General features: G+C 41.9%; 1 protein-coding gene across 1 annotated transcript in view; it reads left to right on the top strand.

The window, feature by feature from the left end:
* Positions 1-24540, top strand: part of obscnb (obscurin, cytoskeletal calmodulin and titin-interacting RhoGEF b) — an 86130-nt gene that overhangs the window by 4045 nt on the left and 57545 nt on the right. The window contains exons 3-31 of the mRNA XM_076970281.1: positions 1752-2021; positions 2180-2440; positions 2853-3158; positions 3238-3504; positions 3789-3895; positions 5384-5552; positions 7766-8041; positions 8438-8713; positions 9051-9326; positions 13277-13552; positions 13930-14205; positions 14837-15121; positions 16049-16333; positions 17000-17275; positions 17385-17660; positions 17761-18027; positions 18153-18422; positions 19029-19295; positions 19431-19697; positions 19797-19909; positions 20049-20202; positions 20347-20508; positions 20642-20746; positions 20898-21164; positions 21561-21830; positions 22239-22505; positions 23143-23409; positions 23513-23779; positions 24088-24357. Of these exons, the coding sequence (XP_076826396.1) occupies positions 1752-2021; positions 2180-2440; positions 2853-3158; positions 3238-3504; positions 3789-3895; positions 5384-5552; positions 7766-8041; positions 8438-8713; positions 9051-9326; positions 13277-13552; positions 13930-14205; positions 14837-15121; positions 16049-16333; positions 17000-17275; positions 17385-17660; positions 17761-18027; positions 18153-18422; positions 19029-19295; positions 19431-19697; positions 19797-19909; positions 20049-20202; positions 20347-20508; positions 20642-20746; positions 20898-21164; positions 21561-21830; positions 22239-22505; positions 23143-23409; positions 23513-23779; positions 24088-24357 (7095 nt within the window). The remainder of the gene's footprint in view (positions 1-1751; positions 2022-2179; positions 2441-2852; positions 3159-3237; positions 3505-3788; positions 3896-5383; positions 5553-7765; positions 8042-8437; positions 8714-9050; positions 9327-13276; positions 13553-13929; positions 14206-14836; positions 15122-16048; positions 16334-16999; positions 17276-17384; positions 17661-17760; positions 18028-18152; positions 18423-19028; positions 19296-19430; positions 19698-19796; positions 19910-20048; positions 20203-20346; positions 20509-20641; positions 20747-20897; positions 21165-21560; positions 21831-22238; positions 22506-23142; positions 23410-23512; positions 23780-24087; positions 24358-24540) is intronic.

Raw genomic sequence — 24540 nt, 5'->3', positions numbered from 1 at the left:
ACTATATATATATATAGTCAAGACTGCATGATAATGGTAATACAAATGAACAGGCACAAAACATGAATGTATTGAAAATGACACATCTAAAATGTCCTGTGACTGGTTCAGAATGAGTGTTCTCGTGTTTTCACGTGTTGTCACAGTGGTAGGCGTTGGTTTAATGATCTCTGAAAACAGGAACGGTGCTATTTTTACTCATAGATGTTTTTATGAATGACAGACGATTCTGGCCGGACTTCTGGGTTGTCAAGTAGGCGATACCAATTCACACATCTCAAGAATTTTGTTTATAAAGGACATTTACAGCTATTGATAGAGATACATTTTAGTTTTGAGCAGTAGTTTCAATCAGAATGTTATCGAAAAAGTAACAGATATTTTTTTGGTATTGACGTGCTAAAAACCTTACGAGTAACCTGTCTGCATAATAGGTGTTATGTGGAGTGTTAAGTGTTGAAATGACATTTAACTGACATTCGTCATTTGTCATCAGCTCCCCTTATAAACACTTATAGTTAGATCCTGAACTCTCTACAGTGTTTAGCCAGTATAGGATATAGGATACCGTTAAGTAATTAGGACGCTGACAACATACTTTACATAGAGAAATGACAGTTTAAAGGTTAAATCATTATATTTGCAGCCTGTTTGGACACTCGTGCCATTTTTGTTTTAGTTTTCTTCTCATTAACAGCATTTATAAATTTGATCCATTCTGCTTTAACGTAATCTGAACCTTGGTGTGAATCTTGTTTTTTTTCCATTCGTGTTCTCCATGGCTTTGTAATGCAAACCCTACAATACTGACCACAAACATTTTACTGTTTACCTCATGAACGAATATATCTGTTTTTCTTCCAAAATATTCCTTATAAATGCTATTTGTTGGAAATGCAAGTCTGTTTTGGGGGCTCGTTGGCTGTGTCACTATGAAATGGACCTTAAACATTTAGCTGGTTCTCCTCAGCAGCCTTTAAAGTACATGTCCCAGCAGAGTCCCAACATGGCCGAACACTGGCATCGCTCTTCAGGAGGGAATCGCATTGCAGCTATTTTTTGCATGTGTTGAGTCAACCTCAGTAATTTAGAACAGGTATTCACGAGCTCCAGACAGGGCATGGTATTTGTGTGATTATCCCAGTAAACATCATGGGTGTTCATGATCAAACTGATATTTCAGTCACTGAGAACTATCAGGAAGGCCAACGTAAAGCCTCAGAAATGGTTTGCCTCAAAACGTTGTGCGTTCGTGTTTTAATGACAGCTCTGCTGCCAGCTTTGGTTGCTTGTGCTCTGTTATGATGCAGTGGGCATGTTGTGTAAAGGTCACAGAAACTCACTCCTCAAGAAAATGCCAGCAGGGTAGTGTGATGGTCGACCCACATGGCTCCTATCACAGTTTCAAATGCTCTGTAAACTTCTGGAAGGAATTTAACCTTGATTTATTAGAGCAGAGTAAAGAACATTTTGACTTAAACTTAAATGTAAAGATGAAATCATCTAAAATCATGAGATTTCAGCTGACAAATAAGATGCAGTTTCATCATTTTTAATATCCTTATGCAAAATGTTTTCTATAATTGATATGTTTGACCAACTACATATAAACATGCTCTATGAAGGAGTTTGTCACACATTTTGTGTATATTAAAGCACATTTTAAAACATTTGTTAAATATATTTGATATTTTAGTAATTTTTGAATCAAGGCCTATTTCAGCATATTTACACCGTGTTTTGTTCCCCAGAGCCCAAGGTGCCTTTTAAAAGGAAACTGCAGGACGTGGAGGTGAAGGAGAAGGAGTCGGCCATGCTGCACTGCGAGGTCCCCGCTCCGGCCATGCAGACCAGCTGGTTCATGGAGGAGACGCGTCTGCAGCAGAACGCCAAGTACCACATGGACCAGCAGGGAACGCTGAGGCGACTCACCATCCACAACGTCACCACCAACGACGACGCCGTCTACATCTGCGAGATGGAGGAGGGCAGCCGCACCGTGGCGGAGCTCACAGTTCTGGGTACGGCGCCGGAAGGATCTCTGCTTCCATATGACCCTCACGAAGCCTCTTGTGCTTGTGGAATATCTGTTGCATCCCCCGCCTTAATTAAGTCATAACAGTCCCCCTCTCACAGTGGAAAAGTGTTATAGGTTCACAGCGTTTGCCTCCGCTTTCAGGCAACATCACCAAGAAGCTGCCGAGGAGGACGGTTGTGCCCGTAAGCGATACCGTGATCTTCTGTGTGGAGCTGGAGTGCCCTGTGGATGATGCTTATTGGACCAGGAATGGAGAGAAGCTGAAGGCGGATTCCAGGATCACCGTTGGCCACGCCCTCAAGCAGTACACGTTAACCATCCATGACTGCACGGCGGAGGACTCTGGCGAGGTGGCCTTTGTTGCCGGAGACTGCAAGACCTCCACTCGGTTTACTGTTACTGGTGAGACAGTGTCAGGAGCCCCATATCCACTGACATTCCTCACAGTTCGTACCATGATTAGATTTACGTTTGCACATTTGACAGATGAGTTATGGGTCTGAAAATAGTGAATTAATTTGTTTTATTAATTAGTGACTATTAGTAATATTAGTAGTTAAATATCAGAATTATTGCTAACATTGGGATTTTCACCCTGTACGCATTTGTGGTTTATTTGAAACAGAAAATTATCACACCAAGAACAAAGTGGATTTTTGAACTGTAATCACTACAATGATTATTTTTGCATGCAGAAAACTCATATTCTTGTTTGTGCATGCCATTGCAAACGCAGGCCAGTGGTCCTGGCAGCATCCCTACAGTTTCTATAGCTTTGGCCACATCACTTGGGTCTTTATTTTCTTCATCTCAGCACCAAGAAAGCATCCCCCAGACCCCCCCGTGAACCCAACAACATGTAACAAGACCGACGCCTCCATCACCCTGCGCTGGTCACGGCCGGACAGCGAGAGGCCGGTGCCCATCAACGGCTACATTGTGGAGAGGAGGAAGGTGGGGGCCCAGACCTGGGTTAGGGTCACGGGCACAGAAATTGTGTCTAGTAGCGAATACACCGTTAGCAACGTCACCGAGGAAGGCAGCTACCAGTTCCGCATTTCAGCTGTCAACGACTTTGGTCAAAGTGCCTATCTGGAGGTTCCTGGAACATTTTACCTTGGTGAGTCGGCTGTACGACTTCATGAGCATGAAACGAAGATGAAGGCTTCTGTCCGTGATCCATATGTGTTTTTTCTCAGAACCCACGGCATCAGTGAAGACCGGCCTGGTAAATTGCAGCGCCCTCTCTGGTGAGGAAGCCACTTTCACCGTGGAGCTGTCTGCCATGTGCTCTGGCATTTGGACCCTAAATGGCCTGCTGATCCGGAGTGGGGCAGAATATCTCATCACTCGCAGTAAAACCACCCACACACTGGTCATCCGGGAGGTCACCACAGCACTGGATGGCGCCCAGGTCAAGTTTGTGGGTGGAGGATCAGAGAGCTCCTGCACTCTCAGTGTGAAACGTAAGAACACGGCGTGGGTGGGGCTCTTGAGGTCAAAGGGTGATGGCAACTTCTGTACAGGCATAGCAGACCCAAGGCTCTCTGTCTTTATAACTATCCATTCCACAGGATTAGATCGTTTCAAGAACAGAGACACTGTTCATTAAACTGCGTTGCTATTTGTTCATTAAACAGTTTTCAGGGTAACCGTAAAAGTTCTGTGTATAACCAGCAATTCTTTTTATATTCTCTGAACTTGTGCAAGTCTTTACACCCTCATCATGATTTCATTCTTTCCTCCTTAGGTGCTCCGGCTCATTTTACCAAAACAGTTTCAAACGCGGAGGTGTTCACATTTGATGCCCATTCATCAGCTCAGCTGCACACCGAGGTGTCCGATGCCAGCGTCCGGGTGAGAGTTTGAGCTACAGCCTTTCGTTAAGAAATGGCTGCATGCCACAAAATGAGAAATATGCAGCAATTTCATTGTCTAAATATACGTTGCATCATTTTTTTGGTCATATGGATCAGCTCTAAGATCCACCTCTTTGCGTTGCCAGTTTGAGATTAACGGTTTTGTTCCAGTGGGGGAACACTGGGATAATACACCAATCTTACTGTCAGAAAATTAAATGGGGATTTTCATCTACAATTGCTGCAGACATTATTTCTGGTTGTTTTTATCCATTTTGCTGCTCTGTAGTCATTTTGATACTAATTTTGCTGTAAATGTTTAAAGGTTCAGTGAACCTTGGACACAGACCACATATTGAAGCTCATTTATACTTACTACAGTCTGTATTTTGTCATATTTATAGGATTATCACTATTAATATAGGCCAGTAGCAGCCAACCAATTAACTGGTCAATCAAGTAAAACCTTTCAGATGTCACATTATATCTATACCATTATTCTTATAGCTGTTATTCTCATAACCAGTATCCTCACCTTTATTCTCATAACCGTTATCCTCAACTTCATTCTCATAACCGTTATCCTCACCTTTATTCTCATAACCGTTATCCTCACCTTTATTCTCATAACCAGTATCCTCACCTTTATTCTCATAACCAGTATCCTCACCTTTATTCTCATAACCGTTATCCTCACCTTTATTCTCATAACCGTTATCCTCACCTTTATTCTCATAACCAGTATCCTCACCTTTATTCTCATAACCGTTATCCTCACCTTTATTCTCATAACCAGTATCCTCACCTTTATTCTTATAACCGTTATCCTCAACTTTATTCTCATAACCGTTATTTATTTGCTAGACTTCACTGTGCGCACACAGCTTGTATAATAGACCTGCATAAATTCAGAACTTGTATTTATATCTGTGATATATCTATTATATTATGAAATTCTTTTTCTTCAATTCAGAGTTGAGCTAAACAGAATGTTTTATGTTATTGTTTGTTTACTATTATTATTATTTGTTCATATATTGTTAAAAAAATTGGAACAAAAATACATCTCTTCCAATTATGACATCTAATGGAAGTTAGGTGGTTTATGCCTCTGGGATTTACGACTAATTTTCTGGAAGTGAGAGGACAGGGCAGAGCAGGTAATCCAGAAACTGCATTTACTTTGAATTAAATTCATGTTCATTTAAATCAACAGTACATATTCAGTACATATTCAGTACATATTCAGTAGACATGCCAGTGGTCAGCATACAGCCCTGTCAGATTTATCTGTGCGAGGGCCAAGAAGGAAGTCCTGAAACTCTCTGAGAATCTTGTTGCATGAACACATGAAGACGTAGGCGAGGAGTTTTGTAGTATGCAATGAGTTCAGTCAGATTTCGTCCCCTGCATTTGCTTAGTGTGAAAATGTAAACATTTCCAATTCACGACTTTTCAGAAGTAACAGATGCATTGTGGACTATAGGTCTCCTGGCAGAAGAACAGGGAGGAACTGCGGATGGGCAAAAAATACGAGGCTTCAAGTGTGGATCGCAAACGTATCCTGACCATCCATAACGTGACCAATGATGACGCAGGGATTTACGAGTGCGTGTGTGATGGCGACAGGATGTCCGTCCAGCTTGCCCTCAAAGGTAATTTAAGATCTTTTAGGATTAAAGGTAGTCCGTCAGCATTCAGCACTGACCTGTCTGAGGGCAGGAAGTGGAATGAGCTTCTAGACTGTTGGCGTTAAGATGGAACTTCCCAAGATGGAAATTCCAAGGAAATGTTGGCATGTAGTTGTGGTGTGCTTCAGGAATACATTATAAGTGTACATGGAAATGTCATGAAATCATTCAAGGATTACATATGCGTCAGTGCTTTCACACACAGACACCCAAATTACTCACATGCAGGTTCAAATGGAATACTCATTAATCAGACTTCAGTCTGAGAAATACAAGCACTGTTAATCATCGGTTCATATTTGATATTTAGATGTATTTATTAAGTACTAAACACTTGCTTCTACAGTTGTGATCAAATTTATTCAACCCCCACTGAAATAAAGTGTTTTGGCCAGTTTGACATTGATTTTGATCATTTCAGTCATCTTATTTACAATTATATCAAAGAGGCACTTATAAATTAGACAAACATAACATAATATTTATGATGGAATAACCACAAATGTCTTTACTGTGCTCACATCATTATCAGTTTTATTCAACCCCCTAGTGACATTATTTTTTAGTACTTAGTACAACATCCTTTTCCAGTTATGACAGCTTTCAAGCGTGAAGCATAGCTTGACACAAGTGTCTTGCAGCGACCTATGGGTATCTTAGCCCATTCTTCATGGGCAAAAGCCTCCAGTTCAGTCACATTCTTAGGCTTGCGCACTGCAACCGCCTTCTTTAGGTCCCACCAGAGGTTCTCAATTGGATTTAAGTCTGGTGATTGCGATGGCCACTCTAGAATGTTCCAGCCTTTCATGTTCAACCATGCTCTAGTGGACTTGGATGTGTGCTTCGGATCATTGTCCTGTTGGAAGGTCCAACGTCTCCCAAGCCGCAGGTTTGTGACTGACTCCATCACGTTTTCCTCCAAGATCTCCTGGTACTGAAGGGAATTCATGGTACCCTGCACACGTTGAAGCTTTCCTGTACCATTAGAAGCAAAACAGCCCCAAAGCATAATTGACCCCCCGCCATGCTTCACAGTAGGCAAGGTGTTCTTTTGTTCATAAGCCTGGTTTTTCCTTCTCCAAACATAGCGCTGGTCCATTGTCCCAAACAGTTCTAATTTAGTTTCATCTGACCACAGTACACTGTTCCAAAACCTTTGTGGCTTGTCCACATGACTTTTGGCATACTGCAGTCGACTTTTCTTGTTCTTTGGAGTCAGCAAGGGGGTGCATCTGGGCGTTCTGGCATGGAGGTCTTCGTTATGCAGTGCGCGCCTTATTGTCTGAGCTGAAACTTCAGTGCCCACATCTGACAGGTCTTTTTTCAGTTCCTTAGCAGTCACGCGGGGATTTTTCTCCACATTACGCTTCAGGTAGCGCACAGCAGTCGCGGTCAGGATCTTCTTTCTGCCACGACCAGGTAACGTTTCCACTGTGCCCTTTAACTTGAACTTGCGAATGATACTTCCGATAGTGTCTCTTGGAATATTTAACAACTTCGCAATCTTTTTATATCCATTGCCATTCTTGTGAAGAGCAATAACCTCTTCTCTTGTCTTCTGGGACCATTCTCTTGCCTTCACCATGCTTGGAAACACACCAGTAGATGTCTAGAAGGAGCTGAGTATCACAGTCCTTTTAAATCTGCCTAATTGGTGCTTATCATGCTTGATTGCTGCTCGTTGACATCCACAGATGTTTTCAATACCTGATGGAAAACACTGGAATGAACCTCTGTTCTTAGGAGTGGTAGTCGTAAAGGGGTTGAATAATTGTGTCAATGAAGAAATCACAAAAAGGCCATTTAATACTTTATGACAAAAAAAATTGATGCTATCTTAGTTGCATTTAGTTCTTTAACAAGTCCTTGTAAGATTTCATTATGAACACAATTACAAATGTGCACTGAATTCCATAAAACCCTTCGCAGCATTGGGGGTTGAATAAATTTGATCACAACTGTATGTTTGATTAACTGATCTATCAGCATTGCTCTGATTGAAATGTTTTTAATTTATGTTTTTTTTTTAAATAACATAATGTAGCCTACAGCCTAGTGTACTTTTTCAATGAGATATATCCCACAAACCTCTTTTTCAAATAATCTCACGGGAATTTAATGGCAAATTACATTTTTGCCTTGCTTGTTTGTTAACGTTCCCCTTTTTCCTGTGACAGAGGAGCCAGCTAAGTTTGTGAACAAGCCCAGGAGTCAACCCCAGGAGGTTTCTCCTGTGATGGGTGATGTGGTGCTTAGCTGTGAGGTGACATCCCCCAGAAGCACTGTTGTGTGGAAGAAAGAGCACAGAGAGATTGCAGAGGACAGGCGAACAACCCTCGTGTCCCAGGGGACGCAGAGAAAGATGGTTATCAAAGGAGCCAAGCAGAGCGACGAGGGACACTATTCATGTGAGACGACAGAGGACAAGATCACATTCCAGGTCAAAATAAAAGGTAAAACTAGTGCTAATTAGTCTGAAAATAAAAACACAAATGAATGGAAACTAATCTGACATGTCAAAAACACTGCAGACCCCAGTGTGGATTAGTACTAAGGCTGACAAATTAACAATGAACATACAGTGAACGGTGCAGATAGGGTGATATAAGTGCATAAAGACCACAGTTTTGCTGGTCAGAGTGTTTTTTATACGTTTTGTCTTAAAATGTCTCATTTTGTCTTCAAAAGATTATTATTTAACATTTTCCAACACCACCAGAACATAAATATCCAGTAAATGTTCTATCGTGTGTATGTATATTAGTTTAGAAACTGTATGCGCTCTTCATTGCCTCACACCAAATGTATGTTGTCTGTGCCTATAGATAATTTTATAATTTTTTCTCCAGAAACCCAAGCAGCCTTCACCAACAAGGATTCCTATCAGAAGGAGGTGAACGTATCTGTCTCTCAGAAGGCCACACTGAGCTGTGAAGTGTCTGACTCCAAGACTGAGGTGAAATGGTTTAAAGATGGCAAGCAGCTCAGCTGCACTAAGACTGTCCATATGGAGGCAAAGGGCAAAGTTCGCCAGCTGGTGTTGGACAGTGTAGAGAAGAAGGACTCTGGAGAGTACACCTGTGAAGTGGGGACTGAGAAGATGGCCTTTAAGGTTCAGGTGGCAGGCAAGTTTACTGGTTATGTTTTGTGTATTGACTTTAGCTGCTCATTAAATGTTAAACAGTTATGGTGACCCAATAGAACATTAGACTGATGATGACTCCCACATAAGGAACAATTTCATAAGTTGTTGGATATTCTTTCTGTCCCGACACCCACCCTTTAGATATAAACAAATGCCATTTGCTACCAATGCAACAATGCTTGCATTTTTTCCTCATACAGAATCAACATGTCTATGCATTATATGTTAATTCCTCTTAATCATTCCTCATAGAATTCTTAATTTATTTGGAGCTATTTCTGAAACTGTCTAATGTGCTTGTACTGTCCCCCCAACAGAAACCCAAGCTGCCTTCACCAACAAGGACTCCTATCAGAAGTTGGTGAACGTATCTGTCTCTCAGAAGGCCACACTGAGCTGTGAAGTGTCTGACTCCAAGACTGAGGTGAAATGGTTTAAAGATGGCAAGCAGCTCAGCTCCACTAAGACTGTCCACATGGAGGCAAAGGGCAAAGTTCGCCAGCTGGTGTTGGACAGTGTGGAGAAGAAGGACTCTGGAGAGTACACCTGTGAAGTGGGGACTGAGAAGATGGCCTTTAAGGTTCAGGTGGCAGGTATGAAATATTTCCACATAAACTGCAGTTTGTTTAAGTTTAACTTTATCATGTAATTTTTATGTCTGCCCCACCATAACCTGTAAGTGGACCAGAAAAACCTAAATCTATGTTTTCTTTCTAATAAGGTTAATTGTGCTCTTCTAGACACACAATGTAAATATATGACCTATGAATACAGCTTCAAAGTACATAGTAATGGCTAAGGGTTTTTCACACTTCAGTGCACATTCCTTCTTCTATAGTGTCCTTCTTCTAAGCGTCTTTGAGCACTGTGGAAAGCGCTATATAAATAAAATGTATTATTATAGTTTTTAAGGGCTGTTCCTCCTGAACATGCGTCTTTTGGCCTAAGGCAACGTTGTGTAAAGCTTATGTAAACTTTAATCTCTATACTGTTTAAGAAAGCTGATTCCTCTCCCACGCACTGAATTTCCACTGTCTTACTAACATTAGGTCTGAGCAACCTAGCTAGCGAGTGAAAGCAAGGAGAAAAAGGGTAAAAGATGGAGTGAAAATTATTATATTAAATATATATTATATTATATATATTATATATATATAATATATTAAATTTGATTTTGTAGATCGCATGCTCTCCCACATATTAGGGCATCCCAATGACACCAAGACTGCATCTTGTGGATTCACCAGTTAATTCCAGATGTATCATAGTGTAGCCTATGGGAAACGTACCACACAGGACACACATTAATAGGGGTTCTTTTATTTTGCTCGTTGTTTAGTACGAGATAAAACAACGCTTATTCTTTTCTCTCCCCTTTTTTTCCCTAAAAGAATACGGCAGTGGGTCTACTGTAGAACAAACAAAAACAGGCAAAGTAAATAAAAACACATGTCATCATTAACAATATTGAGTAACCAATATCAACCCACTAGGTAATACAAAATAAAACAAAACACTTACATCTCAGGTAAAGACTTGACCTGCACAGTATGGCATCCACACAAAAAGTCTACAGCTGTTTAAATAAAAGTTATGCATTAATTACTTCACATCACACTGAAACCCGACAGGAGTACAAACACATTTTTAAAGGAAATTACAATTAGCTTAAACATGCCATGTGTGCAATCCATCTGTCAACCATGGTAATATCCAAATATCTTAACCCAATTTACTGGTAGAAAACATTTGTGTGTGGATGTGTGTGGATATTACATCTCCCATGCAAATAAAATAAAACATTTACCTCAGGATTACAGCCGATTTATCCGTTATGTTCGTTCTCTTCCAAAATGTGCTCTAAATGAGCAATCAACTGAAATCACGCGGGTGCAACTTCACGCATGCGTGCAAGTCCGGTTTCTTAAAGGGACAGTAACCCAACAGAAATTTAGACGGCCAACAACACAGAGCCGTCCCATTAGTAACATATAAGCACACTAGTCCACCTGGCTACAATAGCTTACAGTAGAACAGGTAACCAAGATAATGACAACATGGGAACTCAAAGCTAGTCAGTTCTTGGCTGGAAAGTTATTTTGTACAGAAGTGTATGCAGTTTTTCACCATTTATGGGGCGTGACGTATGTTGCTAAGCCTGGAGATTCAGTTTGATCTTTATTGGAAACATAAGAAATCTGTGCTTGTCTGGTACCTGAACCTCAGAGCTATTTGCATTGGTAGCTTCATCTGTAAGTTATACGTGTAGAGTTTGATCACTTCAATTTGCTCATTTGTACCTTTATGTTTAGCTGTTTGCGTAGTGTAGGAACGTGCCAGTCTGTGATGGCAAGATGTTAATCATCGGAATACTAGGACAAATTCAAACTGATATCAGGACTGATGAGCCAGTATGGTTGTTTTTTTTTTTAGCAATGATTTTTCATATTTAAAATGTATTGAACATTCAATGCAACACCCTAGTTTAGTATCATACAAGCATTTTAAATACCTTTTAATAAGTTTCATGCATGTTTGTGTTTACTCACTTTTTGTCTGTATTTGTTTAAATTATGTTATCTTACTTTAACCCATGTAATTTAGAACTCTAATATTAACATTAAAAATGAACCAGATGATATCAAAGTATTTTGTAGAGATGTTCATTAACATCATTCTTTTCCACAATTGAATCTGATGACCATTGAGTTTATTCAGAAATGCAGTTATGTTAATAGAACACACTGTCAGTGTTGCTGATTCTTCTTTTGTAATAGAAACTGTCAGTAACCCCAAATGTAGTTCATTAAAAAGGGGGCCAGACATTGCAAGCTTCATGTTGAAAACAGCTAGTTAGGAGCTTGACAAAAGGGTTGTGTAAAGTGTGTAAATGTATACAGTTGTGATCAAATTTATTCAACCCCCACTGAAATAAAGTGTTTTGGCCAGTTTGACATTGATTTTGATCATTTCAGTCATCTTATTTACAATTATATCAAAGAGGCACTTATAAATTAGACAAACATAACATAATATTTATGATGGAATAACCACAAATGTCTTTACTGTGCTCACATCATTATCAGTTTTATTCAACCCCCTAGTGACATTATTTTTTAGTACTTAGTACAACATCCTTTTCCAGTTATGACAGCTTTCAAGCGTGAAGCATAGCTTGACACAAGTGTCTTGCAGCGACCTATGGGTATCTTAGCCCATTCTTCATGGGCAAAAGCCTCCAGTTCAGTCACATTCTTAGGCTTGCGCACTGTAACTGCCTTCTTTAGGTCCCACCAGAGGTTCTCAATTGGATTTAAGTCTGGTGATTGCGATGGCCACTCTAGAATGTCCCAGCCTTTCATGTTCAACCATGCTCTAGTGGACTTGGATGTGTGCTTCGGATCATTGTCCTGTTGGAAGGTCCAACGTCTCCCAAGCCGCAGGTTTGTGACTGACTCCATCACATTTTCCTCCAAGATCTCCTGGTACTGAAGGGAATTCATGGTACCCTGCACACGTTGAAGCTTTCCTGTACCATTAGAAGCAAAACAGCCCCAAAGCATAATTGACCCCCCGCCATGCTTCACAGTAGGCAAGGTGTTCTTTTGTTCATAAGCCTGGTTCTTCCTTCTCCAAACATAGCGCTGGTCCATTGTCCCAAACAGTTCTAATTTAGTTTCATCTGACCACAGTACACTGTTCCAAAACCTTTGTGGCTTGTCCACATGACTTTTGGCATACTGCAGTCGACTTTTCTTGTTCTTTGGAGTCAGCAAGGGGGTGCATCTGGGCGTTCTGGCATGGAGGTCTTCGTTATGCAGTGCGCGCCTTATTGTCTGAGCTGAAACTTCAGTGCCCACATCTGACAGGTCTTTTTTCAGTTCCTTAGCAGTCACGCGGGGATTTTTCTCCACATTACGCTTCAGGTAGCGCACAGCAGTCGCGGTCAGGATCTTCTTTCTGCCACGACCAGGTAACGTTTCCACTGTGGCCTTTAACTTGAACTTGCGAATGATACTTCCGATAGTGTCTCTTGGAATATTTAACAACTTCGCAATCTTTTTATATCCATTGCCATTCTTGTGAAGAGCAATAACCTCTTCTCTTGTCTTCTGGGACCATTCTCTTGCCTTCACCATGCTTGGAAACACACCAGTAGATGTCTAGAAGGAGCTGAGTATCACAGTCCTTTTAAATCTGCCTAATTGGTGCTTATCATGCTTGATTGCTGCTCGTTGACATCCACAGATGTTTTCAATACCTGATGGAAAACACTGGAATGAACCTCTGTTCTTAGGAGTAGTAGTCGTAAAGGAGTTGAATAATTGTGTCAATGAAGAAATCACAAAAAGGCCATTTAATACTTTATGACAAAAAAAATTGATGCTATCTTAGTTGCATTTAGTTCTTTAACAAGTCCTTGTAAGATTTCATTATGAACACAATTACAAATGTGCACTGAATTCCATAAAACCCTTCGCAGCATTGGGGGTTGAATAAATTTGATCACAACTGTATTTAGAAATGCACATGTTCCCATTAGAAACTCAAGCAGCCTTCACCAACAAGGACTCCTATCAGAAGGAGGTGAAAGTATCTGTCTCTCAGAAGGCCACACTGAGCTGTGAAGTGTCTGACTCCAAGACTGAGGTGAAATGGTTTAAAGATGGCAAGCAGCTCAGCTCCACTAAGACTGTCCACATGGAGGCAAAGGGCAAAGTTCGCCAGCTGGTGTTGGACAGTGTGGAGAAGAAGGACTCTGGAGAGTACACCTGTGAAGTGGGGACTGAGAAGATGGCCTTTAAGGTTCAGGTGGCAGGCAAGTTTACCGGTTGTGTTTTGTGTATAGGCTTTAGCTGTTCATTAAATGTTAAACAGTTATGGTGACCCAATAGAACATTAGATTAATGATGGTTTCCACACATGGAACAATTTAAAAGTTGTTGGCCGTTCTCTTTGTCCGGACAAATGGCAGCAAAAGGTATTTGATTATGTCTTAGGGGCTTAGACATAAACAAATGCCATTTGCTGCCAGTGTAACTGCACACATTTATCCCTGATTCAGAATAAACATGTCTATGTATTATAGTAAACTTCTGTTTTGTTAAGACCTATTAATAATTCTTTTTAGAAATCACTATTTGTTTAGAGCTGTTTCCTAAAGTGCCCTATGTGTCTGGAATATGCCCCCAACAGAAACCCAAGCAGCCTTCACCAACAAGGACTCCTATCAGAAGGAGGTGAACGTATCTGTCTCTCAGAAGGCCACACTGAGCTGTGAAGTGTCTGACTCCAAGACTGAGGTGAAATGGTTTAAAGATGGCAAGCAGCTCAGCTCCACTAAGACTGTCCACATGGAGGCAAAGGGCAAAGTTCGCCAGCTGGTGTTGGACAGTGTGGAGAAGAAGGACTCTGGAGAGTACACCTGTGATGTGGGGACTGAGAAGATGGCCTTTAAGGTTCAGGTGGCAGGTATGAAGAGGTTTAATGCCTATTTTGTTTGTAGCATTTAAGTTGGACTTTGAAAGTCACCATAGAACACAACAATAATTTTAATTTCAGCATCATTATATGAAATGCTTGACCCTGTATCAGTGGTTCCTAAAGTGGGGGTTGTGGAGCTATTGCAGGGGTGGGTTGGATTGCAACAAGACAAATCAGCAATGCACGTTTGAGCACTGCTAGCAAAAGATGGATGGGGGAGCTGAAAATATTATCATCTACAAAAGGGGGGCATACCAGAAAAGTTTGGGATCCACTGCTCTATATGATGTCTGAAAAACTGATGGTGTAGATAATGCAGTTAATGGCCTATGCTTGTGTATGACATTGTTTGCGAATAACATGTGTTTGAGGTTGTACATAAATGTCTGTGATCAGTGTCAAAATGTGTCTTGGTCCCTTTGAATTGTAAATTGAATTGAATCCTTAAGAACATGTTTTTCTGTGTGATTTTCTACTTCACAGTAGCTTTCTTTTAAGTTTTGGATAACATCTTTTAAATTTGTTCAGTATTTCTCTGTGTACATGTTTCTACAAAGTGAATGAAGTTTGAACAAATAACAACTCAGTGGTGATACCTGATTTGTAATTTTCTGTTTAGAACGCCAGGCCACCTTCACCAACAAGGATTCCTATCAGAAGGAGGTGAAAGTATCTGTCTCTCAGAAGGCCACACTGAGCTGTGAAGTGTCTGACTCCAAGACTGAGGTGAAATGGTTTAAAGATGGCAAGCAGCTCAGCTCCACTAAGACTGTCCACATGGAGGCAAAGGGCAAAGTTCGCCAGCTGGTGTTGGACAGTGTGGAGAAGAAGGACTCTGGAGAGTACACCTGTGAAGTGGGGACTGAGAAGATGGCCTTTAAGGTTCAGGTGGCAGGTCTTCCAGGTATGTAACTATTTCAAAAGTCCATAGAATATCTTTGTTTTTAAGATCTCTCATTCCTAGTTTGTAATTGTTTTAATAAGTACCGTATTTTTATTTAATTCATTAATTATCATTGGTATTTAGTATTTGTTGGTAATTATATCTTTTTTATTTATTGACATTTACTTTGAATTAAATTCATGTTCATTTAAATAAAATGTAACTTATTCAGTACATATTCAGTACATATTCAGTAGACATGCCAGTGGTCAGCATACAGCCCTGCCAGATTTATCTGTGCGAGTGCCAAGAAGGAAGTCCTGAAACTCTCTGAGAGTCTCATTGCATGAACCAGGGCCAGAGTGGGCTCCTTTTTCAGCCCGGGAGTTTCATGCCCAAATCCGGCCCAAAATGGTTTCCCCTCCCAATCGGCCCAAACTAGAGATAGACATGAGCCGGCCCATCGGGAATCCTCCCGAATCTCCCGATTAGCCACTCCGGCTCTGGCATGAACACATGAAGACGTAGGCAAGGAGTGTTGTAGTATGCAGTGAGTTCAGTCAGATACTCTGACAAGTTAATACTTTATATATAATCAATCGGATTTTAAAGTCAATTTGAAATGTGCAGAGCTGAAAAAACAGGACTCTTCTAAGCTGTATTCTGTACAGGTTGGAGTTTATGTAATAACCTTTTAGAGAATACAGTTAGAAAACCATTACATCAGTCTAATCTTGATTAAATACATGCAGGACCCAATTTCTCTGCATCTGATGGGGAAAGTATCTGTCTCAGTTTATCAGTATTACATGGATATTAAAGTACAGTTTTAGTAACATTACATATAATAGTTTGAAATGAGAGGTCACAGTCAATAATAATGCCTACATTTTACAACAGTTTCTTAGATAATTTGCCTCTTGCAACCTTATTTACATGTTACTTCAGCCCCAACAGAAACCCAAGCAGCCTTCACCAACAAGGACTCCTATCAGAAGGAGGTGAACGTATCTGTCTCTCAGAAGGCCACACTGAGCTGTGAAGTGTCTGACTCCAAGACTGAGGTGAAATGGTTTAAAGATGGCAAGCAGCTCAGCTCCACTAAGACTGTCCACATGGAGGCAAAGGGCAAAGTTCACCAGCTGGTGTTGGACAGTGTGGAGAAGAAGGACTCTGGAGAGTACACCTGTGAAGTGGGGACTGAGAAGATGGCCTTTAAGGTTCAGGTGGCAGGTATGAAGAGGTTTAATGCCTATTTTGTTTGTAGCATTTAAGTTGGTCTTTGAAAGTCACCATGGTACAAAACAATAATTTCAACATCATTAAATGAAATTCTATACCCTGTATAATGTCTGAAAAACTGATGGTGTAGCCCAGGGGTGCCCATTACGTCGATCGCGATCGACCGTTCGATCGCAAAGGAAGTGTCAGTCGATCGCAAAGGAATGTGGGTAGATTGCATGACATTAAAAAGTAGTGGATGAATGACAGGCTATCGTCCATCTGCACTGACGGTTGCAACGATCGACACACATACACCGCCCCGGTAACAATTTACGTTCGCCACCCCCCGTCAACAATTTACGTTCGCCATCCCGCCTCCCCCCCCCCCCCCCAACAATTTACACTCGCCACCCCTTCCAGGTTCAAATCTCACTCCAGGCGATCTTGAAAAGATAGATCTTTCTGACTTGGTCATCTTATAAGTAGCTCGCAAGCTGAAAACTTGTGCATTGGCACCCCTGGTGTAGCCAATGCTTAACAGTTGCTCTCTTTTAAGAGTTTTGGATAACATCTTTTAAGTTTGTGCAGTATTACTCAGTGCATGTTTCTAGAAAGTGAATGCAGTTTGTACAAATACCAACTCAGTGGTGATACCTGATTCATAATGTTGTTTAGAACGCCAGGCCACCTTCACCAACAAGGACTCCTATCAGAAGGAGGTGAAAGTATCTGTCTCTCAGAAGGCCACACTGAGCTGTGAAGTGTCTGACTCCAAGACTGAGGTGAAATGGTTTAAAGATGGCAAGCAGCTCAGCTGCACTAAGACTGTCCACATGGAGGCAAAGGGCAAAGTTCGCCAGCTGGTGTTGGACAGTGTGGAGAAGAAGGACTCTGGAGAGTACACCTGTGAAGTGGGGACTGAGAAGATGGCCTTTAAGGTTCAGGTGGCAGGCAAGTTTACTGGTTGTGTTTTGTGTTTTGTCTCTTTTAACTTTTCACTTTTTCATGAGCGATCACATTAATGCATCACAATGTTATTCCTATATATTCCCTTCTGTAGACATTTCTGCTAAATTCCAGAGGAAACCAGGAATGAAGGAGTCTGTTGTGGTGCAAGAGAGTGAGAATATTCGTCTGACTGCTGAAGTGACATCTGAACATGCTGGTGTTAGCTGGTTCAAGGACGGAGTCCAGCTTAAAGAAGGAGACGGGTGTGAGATGAAGGCAGATGGTCTCTCTCGGGTCCTCCTCATTAAGTCTTGTGAAGCAAAGGAAAGCGGCACTTACATGTGTCAGACGGCCGGCGACAAGATGGAGTTCAAAGTTCAAATAAAAGGTGAAATGGAATGGCAAATGCTAAAGGTTCCTGCATTATTCGTGATTAGTGTTTCTCTATGTCTGTTTTTACTCTTTTACTTGTAATTCTTCCCCAACAGAGCCTCCTCTAAAGTTCGTGGTGGGGTTAGAGCCAGCATCTGTAGCCCTGGAGGGCAATATTATTCTGTCTTGCCAGCTGAACAGAGCTGTAGGTGATGTTGTCTGGAGACACAACGGTAAAGAAATTAAGCCCGGTGGAAGGTTTGCTGTCCGTGCCGACGGAACTCAGCGATTGCTGACAATCTCCTCTGTGGCACGGGAGGATGAAGGGGACTACAGTTGTGAATGCAAAGACGACAAGACCTCTGTCAAGATCACAACTAAAGGTGAGTTTTACTGCTCTTAAACAGGAAGGTGAAGCAACAGGTGTTGGTAAGCAAGTATGAAAGCCATTAAAAAAGAAAACTCACCAACTTTTACTATATTTACCACCTTTTGCGTGCTGTTACAGCTCCACGTCTGGTAAAGTTCACATCCAAGCTGAGCAACGTCGTTGCAAATGAAGGTAAAGACGCCATTTTTAAGTGTTCGGTCACCCCTGCGGACACGAGTGTGAGATGGCTGTGGAACGACGTGCCCGTAACCTCTGGCACCAAGTTCAAGACTGCCCATGCGGGCACCAGCCATTCTCTTACTGTCCCTGCAGTCACACTAGAGGACGTAGGAGAGGTCAGCGTGGATGCGGAGGGGAAAGTGTCTAAAGCAACTCTCCAAGTGCAGCGTAAGTGAACAGCTGTGGCAGCCTCAATGAATGTTTAAACTGTCACATTACGGCCCCCGACCCCTCCCTTTTGAGCGTGTGTTTACGTTGTCTACGTCTAGTCGTCTGCGTCTGTGGATCTCCGTGGGTGCAGTTGCGTCTGAATGTGTTCATTCGTCTCATCTGTGGCTCGTCTCTTCATCATTCGGGGCTTATGTGGCTTGTCTATTTAATGTGCGTTCGAGCAGTGTCCCGTGCTCGTCTTTGAGTCTGACACGTCTTTTATATACATGTTCCATGTGCGCTGTCTGCGCTTTATTTGTTATAATTAAAGTGACGTTTTGCTGAAACCGTGGGACTCGTGCCTCGTCCTTCGCATCTCGTCACAGAAACTCCCTGTAGAGTTGTTTGAAAAGAGACTTGGGAGTGGCTCAACCATAAAGTCTTGGTCAGGACATTTTAATAATACAGCAAAAATATTACATTTCCACCGAACTAAGCCAAGGAATGCAGGGGGGTTACGTGGAGTACGTTTTTATTTTTTCGCTCATTCACAACAATTGTAGATCGGGACTGTGATCATCTGCATTTTTAGCAACAGGGATTGTGTTTGGCTTATTGCTGCAGCGCTCCCTGTAACCTTCAAGAAGAAGCTGGAGAGTCTGACAGTCCAGGAGCAGGACACGGTGAGGCTGGAGGTGGAGCTGAGCAGGACGTCGCGGGACGTGAAGTGGATGAGGAATGGCGTGGTGCTGCAGCCTGGCGCTAATCTCCAGATTGAGGTGGACGGCACCAAACACGCTCTGGTACTTCAGAGCGTGAGCTACGCCGACCGAGGCCTCTACTCATGTGAAACCCTGGACGACAAGACTCAGACCAAACTCACAGTAGAAAGTAAGCGTTCTGCTTGTCTGCATACATTAAAGTGTATTATGTCACTGCAGTAAAAATACTATACTATACTCTATACTCTGTACTATACTATACTCAATGGCTTTAACCACTGTTTGCTCTTTGGGGGGTGCTCAGTGAAGAAGATTGAGGTGGTCAAGGGCTTAAAGGAGGTAATGGTCCGTGAAGAGGAGACAGTGACCATGGAGGTGGAGCTTAACCAGCCCAATGTAGAAGGTTCCTGGAGCAGGGATGGACAGAAGCTGAGAGCAGGCCCCAGAATCCGTATGACAGCCCTGGGAAAGATGCACTCGCTGACCATGTCTGCGCTAAAGATGGAGGATACTGGCATGGTCTCTTTTCAGGCTGAGGGTGTCCATACATCTGGAAGACTCACTGTCACAGGTATTTGCACTTTCCAAATGAAAACCAAATGGGCCATGTGTGCTCAGTTTGGAGGATAGGATCAGATTTACATCAGAGCTGTTTTTTTTCTGTTTACAGAGCCTGCGGCAAAGTTTATCAGGCCGCTGGAAGATGTCAAAGCCCCAGAAAAGGAAAAAGTCACCTTTGAGTGTGAGGTGTCCAGAGTAAATGCTGACGTAAAGTGGTTTAAGGTATATAGATAAAAAAAAGTAAAAATGAGTATGCTCTGTGGATTATAAAACTGACTTATGTTTTAAACAAGAAAATGTTTAGTCTTTGGTTATACATAGAGTGCTCTATATAAGTCAGTAAGAAATATCTGTTTTACAGGATGAGGATGAGCTGAAGCCAGGAAAGAAATATGGTGTACATTCCCAGGGTCGCAAGCGTAGCTTTGTCATACAGAAATGCTCTTATGACGACCAAGGCCAGTACATATGCAAAACACTGGATGACAGCACTTCCGCTAGGCTTATGGTTCACGGTGAGGCTAATAACTTGGTTTTTACCATAAAAAAAGAGAAGATATAGGCAACTTGAATCATCAGGCACTTCTATGATAAGAGGAACTCCAAGTTCATACATCGGTGTTCCACCACTCTGGTTCTTGGTTTCGTTTCTCCCACAGCCAGAGATATTAAAATAACAAAGCAACTACAGGACCTGGAGGTAACGGAGAAGGAGAGTGCGGTATTTGTCTGTGAGGTGTCTCATGACGAGGTCGATGGCCAGTGGTATAAGGATGAGGTCAAACTCAAACCTGGTGACAACATCAAGATAAGGCAAGAAGGTCAGTTCCATTCTCATCAACAACAAAGGCATTTTTGAGCAGTCAAGCATCGCTGACACTACATGAGCTTCTGGTTAAACAAAATGCAGTTTTTACCCTTCTGATTCTTCTTTCAAATGTCAACATTTCACAGGAAGAACATTTATTCTTCTCTTCAAATCGGCAAAAGCTGAAGATGCTGCTGAAATTACGTTCAAGGCTGAGGCGGCATCATCGGCTGCTAAGCTAAAGGTCAAAGGTCGGTGGTTTACAGTGTGCACAATGTCAACTGTTGCACGAGTTACAGATATTAATATAAGTTTTGGAACTAATGGACTAAATTACTGTCTAACATGTAATTTGGGTTGTGTATATTCTAAGGCCTTAATACTAATTTACAAATCTTACAGAGCTACCAGTGAGATTTGTAAAGAAACTGAGAGACAAGATTGCCATGTACAAACACCGTGGACACTTAGAGTGCCAGGTATCTCGAGCCAGCGCTGAGGTTACGTGGTACAAGAACAAAAAGGAACTCAAACCCAGCCAGAAGCACGACATATCAAGTGAGGATGTTTACCGCAAGCTGACCATCAACGACGTGGACTCTGGTGATGAGGATACGTACACATGTGATGCTGTTGATGACAAGACCTCATGTCAACTGCTTGTGGAGGGTAATGCAAGATATATTCGTCATGAGCAAGGAAAGATTTTAGCAGAAGCCCCGAGCTGAAAGAAAAATTTTATTTACCAATCGTTAGTTAGATTTTGGTCACATGTTACATGATAACATTTGGAGCTCAGTTGCAATTAGTCAGCATTAGTTAGTCTGTAATTACTGAGAAAACTAAATCTGAACTAAATAGTGCATACTTTTGTGTTTTCACATGTTACTATCAGCTCTTCTATTTGAGTGCATGTTTGAGAGTATCTAACTTCTGCATTTGCATCTGTTTAAGAGTAACATGTCCTGAGGAAAGTATGTTGATATTTTGTCCTTTAGTTTATGTATGTAATGCTTGTTAAAAGATTGGTGACTGTAAATATTGTATTGTCATGGTGATCTCCAGAGCAAGCCATCAGCATAGTGAAGGAGCTTCGTGCCGTGGAGGTGACGGAGCCGTTTGCAGCTCACTTTGAGGTGGAAATCAGTGTGGAAACGGTGAAGCCGGTGAAATGGAGTCTGGATGGAGAACTCCTGAAGGAGAGCAGTGACATCGAGATGGAGAAGGAAGGCACGATGCATCGGCTCACGTTCAAGAAAACCACGTCCTCCATGTCGGGCACTGTGCAGTTCACTGCCGGGAAAAGCAAATCTACTGCTCAGCTCACCGTGAGAGGTTAGGGAAGCTTCTCTGATCACGGTAGCAACACGAGCACTCTTATAGGCATTTTAAGCAGGCTAATTTGTTTTGGATAATTTTTAAAATAACAACCTAAATGACGTGGCTTCTTACCTTTGCGGATTTGCATTTACTGTGCACTGATTTATCACTTGGAGTTATTTAGCGCTTACAAAGCATTTGGCAAAGTTCCTTTGAAATGGGAGACAAAAGATACATTTGTTATCTTTTCTGTTCATTTCATTGACAAATGTGTGATGTTATTGTTTGATGCAACTTTTTTTTAAACATTTTTGATACTGAATTCTAAAATCTACCCACAAGAAATTGTCTGCGTTTATTTGCTATTGCAAATTTTTTGAGGGGAAATAACCAAACCTAAAAGTCTGATAAATTACTCCACAGAGCGTCCCATCGAGGTTGTAGAACCTCTCAAAGATGTGACGGGCAAGGAGAAGGCCTCGGCCATGCTGACCTGTAAACTATCGGCTGCTCCTAAAGGCGTATGCTGGTTTAAGGGTCGCACTGCCTTGGAAGGCTCCAGCAAATACATCATGAAGCAAAGCTCCTCTGAAGTGCAGCTGATCGTTCAGGCGCTGAACGCAGACGACGTTGGGGAGTATCGCCTCCAAGCCGGCAGCTGCGAGAGCAAAGCCAGGCTCACTGTTGAATGTAAGGGGATATGGAACCTATTTAGAGGGGGCCGCCGGGGGGAGGGAAGCCCTTTGTTGCCATTGATTGACTCGGCCATGGAGATATTTGTCAGTTTTAGCTGAAATCAGAAATGCAGGATGTGGGTTGAGTGGTCTGTTGCTGCAATTAGTGTCATGTTCCAATCAGTTGTTTCAACACAAGTGATTTTATTCTTTTAGTGTAGAATTAAACATGTAGCATACAGTTTTGTGAGACAAATCACAAGTGCAGTTTAGTAACTAGGGAAAATCCAAACATCACCATGAGAATACAAAAATGGGGTGATGACAGAGTAATGTACAGTGAGGGGCATTCCTATAAACAAAAAAGTAGAACAGAAAAAAGCACTCAGATCCTCGGAAATGACTCCCCGAATATGACCTGGAAATGATGTCATTGCTAGCAGTGAATGAAACACAAGGGGTGTAAATGCCCGACTAATGAGGGCTAAAGAGGTGAGGAGCAGTAACGATGTAGAGAACAGATCATGACACGGGTCAACTCCCATTCTACTATGGAAGTGTGCTGGGTAAAACACTAATAGTCTTTATGCCAATCACTGTTGATTTCATTGATAAATCAAAAATCTGCATATTCTCTGAATGTTGATCCACAGTGCGAAAGGTTCAGATCACCAAACACTTGGCAGACGTGGAGGTTGACGAGGGAGGTGATGCCACCTTTACCTGTGAGGTCAACTATGCTGATGAGGAATGTCAGTGGCTCCTCAACGACAAGCCCCTCTTCACCAATGAAGTAAATGTCATCCAGCATGTGGGCAAGACGCATTCTGTCACTCTGAAGAACTTGGCACCTCAGGATGGCGGGAGAATCACCTTCGGTGTTAGGGAAGAGAAGGAGACAGCCTGCCTGAAAGTTAAAGGTATTATTATTTTAAGGAGACATTACTAGCTGACATCATCTCTACAGTCTCATGAGGCTAGACGTTCACGGTTGCCTTTTAATTTTGTGGGGTTGAATTCCAGAAAAGAAGGCTGTTTTCCTTAAGCTGTTGGATGACGTAACGGGAGAAGAAAAGGGGACAATAACCTTGAAATGTGAAGCCTCAAAGCCCACGGTGTCCCCTGTTTGGCGGAAAGATGGTACAGTCCTCTCTGCTGGCAAAAAGTATGAGCTCCTACATGATGGCAGAATCCTGGGCCTGACCATCCGTGATATCACGCGGGTAGATGCAGGACAGTACAGCTGTGATCTTGGCACAGACCTTACAAAGTCTACAGTTACCATAAGAGGTATGAAGGAACTAGTATTATGGATATTTTATCATTTCAAAGTCTTTTCATGACTCAATCATGACTCATGACTCATGATCACAAATACCCTATATGCATTTCATATTTCCTGTATTTGAAAATTACGTTAGATTAGCCTACATATGTTGCAACATGTTCCTTTATTTATGTGACTAATATTAACTGTTAGTTTTAGTATACATTAAGTTACTAAGTTTTGGAATTATTAGGTTGGGAAGTTACTTAGACACACAAACAGCAAATCAGTTGTTAATTTTTACAAATTTGCTATTTGCTTTTCAACACAGACATTAGCATTGGCATCACTAAGCGGCTGAAGTCAGTGGAGGCTAAAGCAGGTGAGAGCTGCATGTTTGAGTGCATCTTGTCCCGAGAAAGTTCAGAAGAGTGTTCCTGGACCTTGAAAGGCCAACCTATTACCAGCGGAGGACGCGTCCAGATCAGCAGCAAAGGCCGCAAGTATACGCTGACCATCAGAGGTGTAACTGCCTCTGACTCTGGGGAAGTGGTCTTCACGTTGAAGGACTTGAACTCTAGGGCGACACTGTCTGTTGAAGGTGAGATGTTTGGCTTCAGCACTGCTTCTGTGATGCAAACTCTTTCTACACTGCAAACTTGAAATCTACTGCAGCCTCAAGAGTTTGAATATCTTTCTGGAGATGTTTCAAAAATGATGCCATGACATAGGTTACGCTTAAAGGTAGATGCCAACTGTCTATTTGGTAGGCTACATTGACAGA

The sequence above is a fragment of the Brachyhypopomus gauderio genome, chromosome 13 (genome assembly GCF_052324685.1).
Source record: "Brachyhypopomus gauderio isolate BG-103 chromosome 13, BGAUD_0.2, whole genome shotgun sequence".
Classification (NCBI taxonomy): Eukaryota; Metazoa; Chordata; class Actinopteri; order Gymnotiformes; family Hypopomidae; genus Brachyhypopomus; species Brachyhypopomus gauderio.
This window is presented reverse-complemented; position numbering and strand designations above follow the sequence as displayed.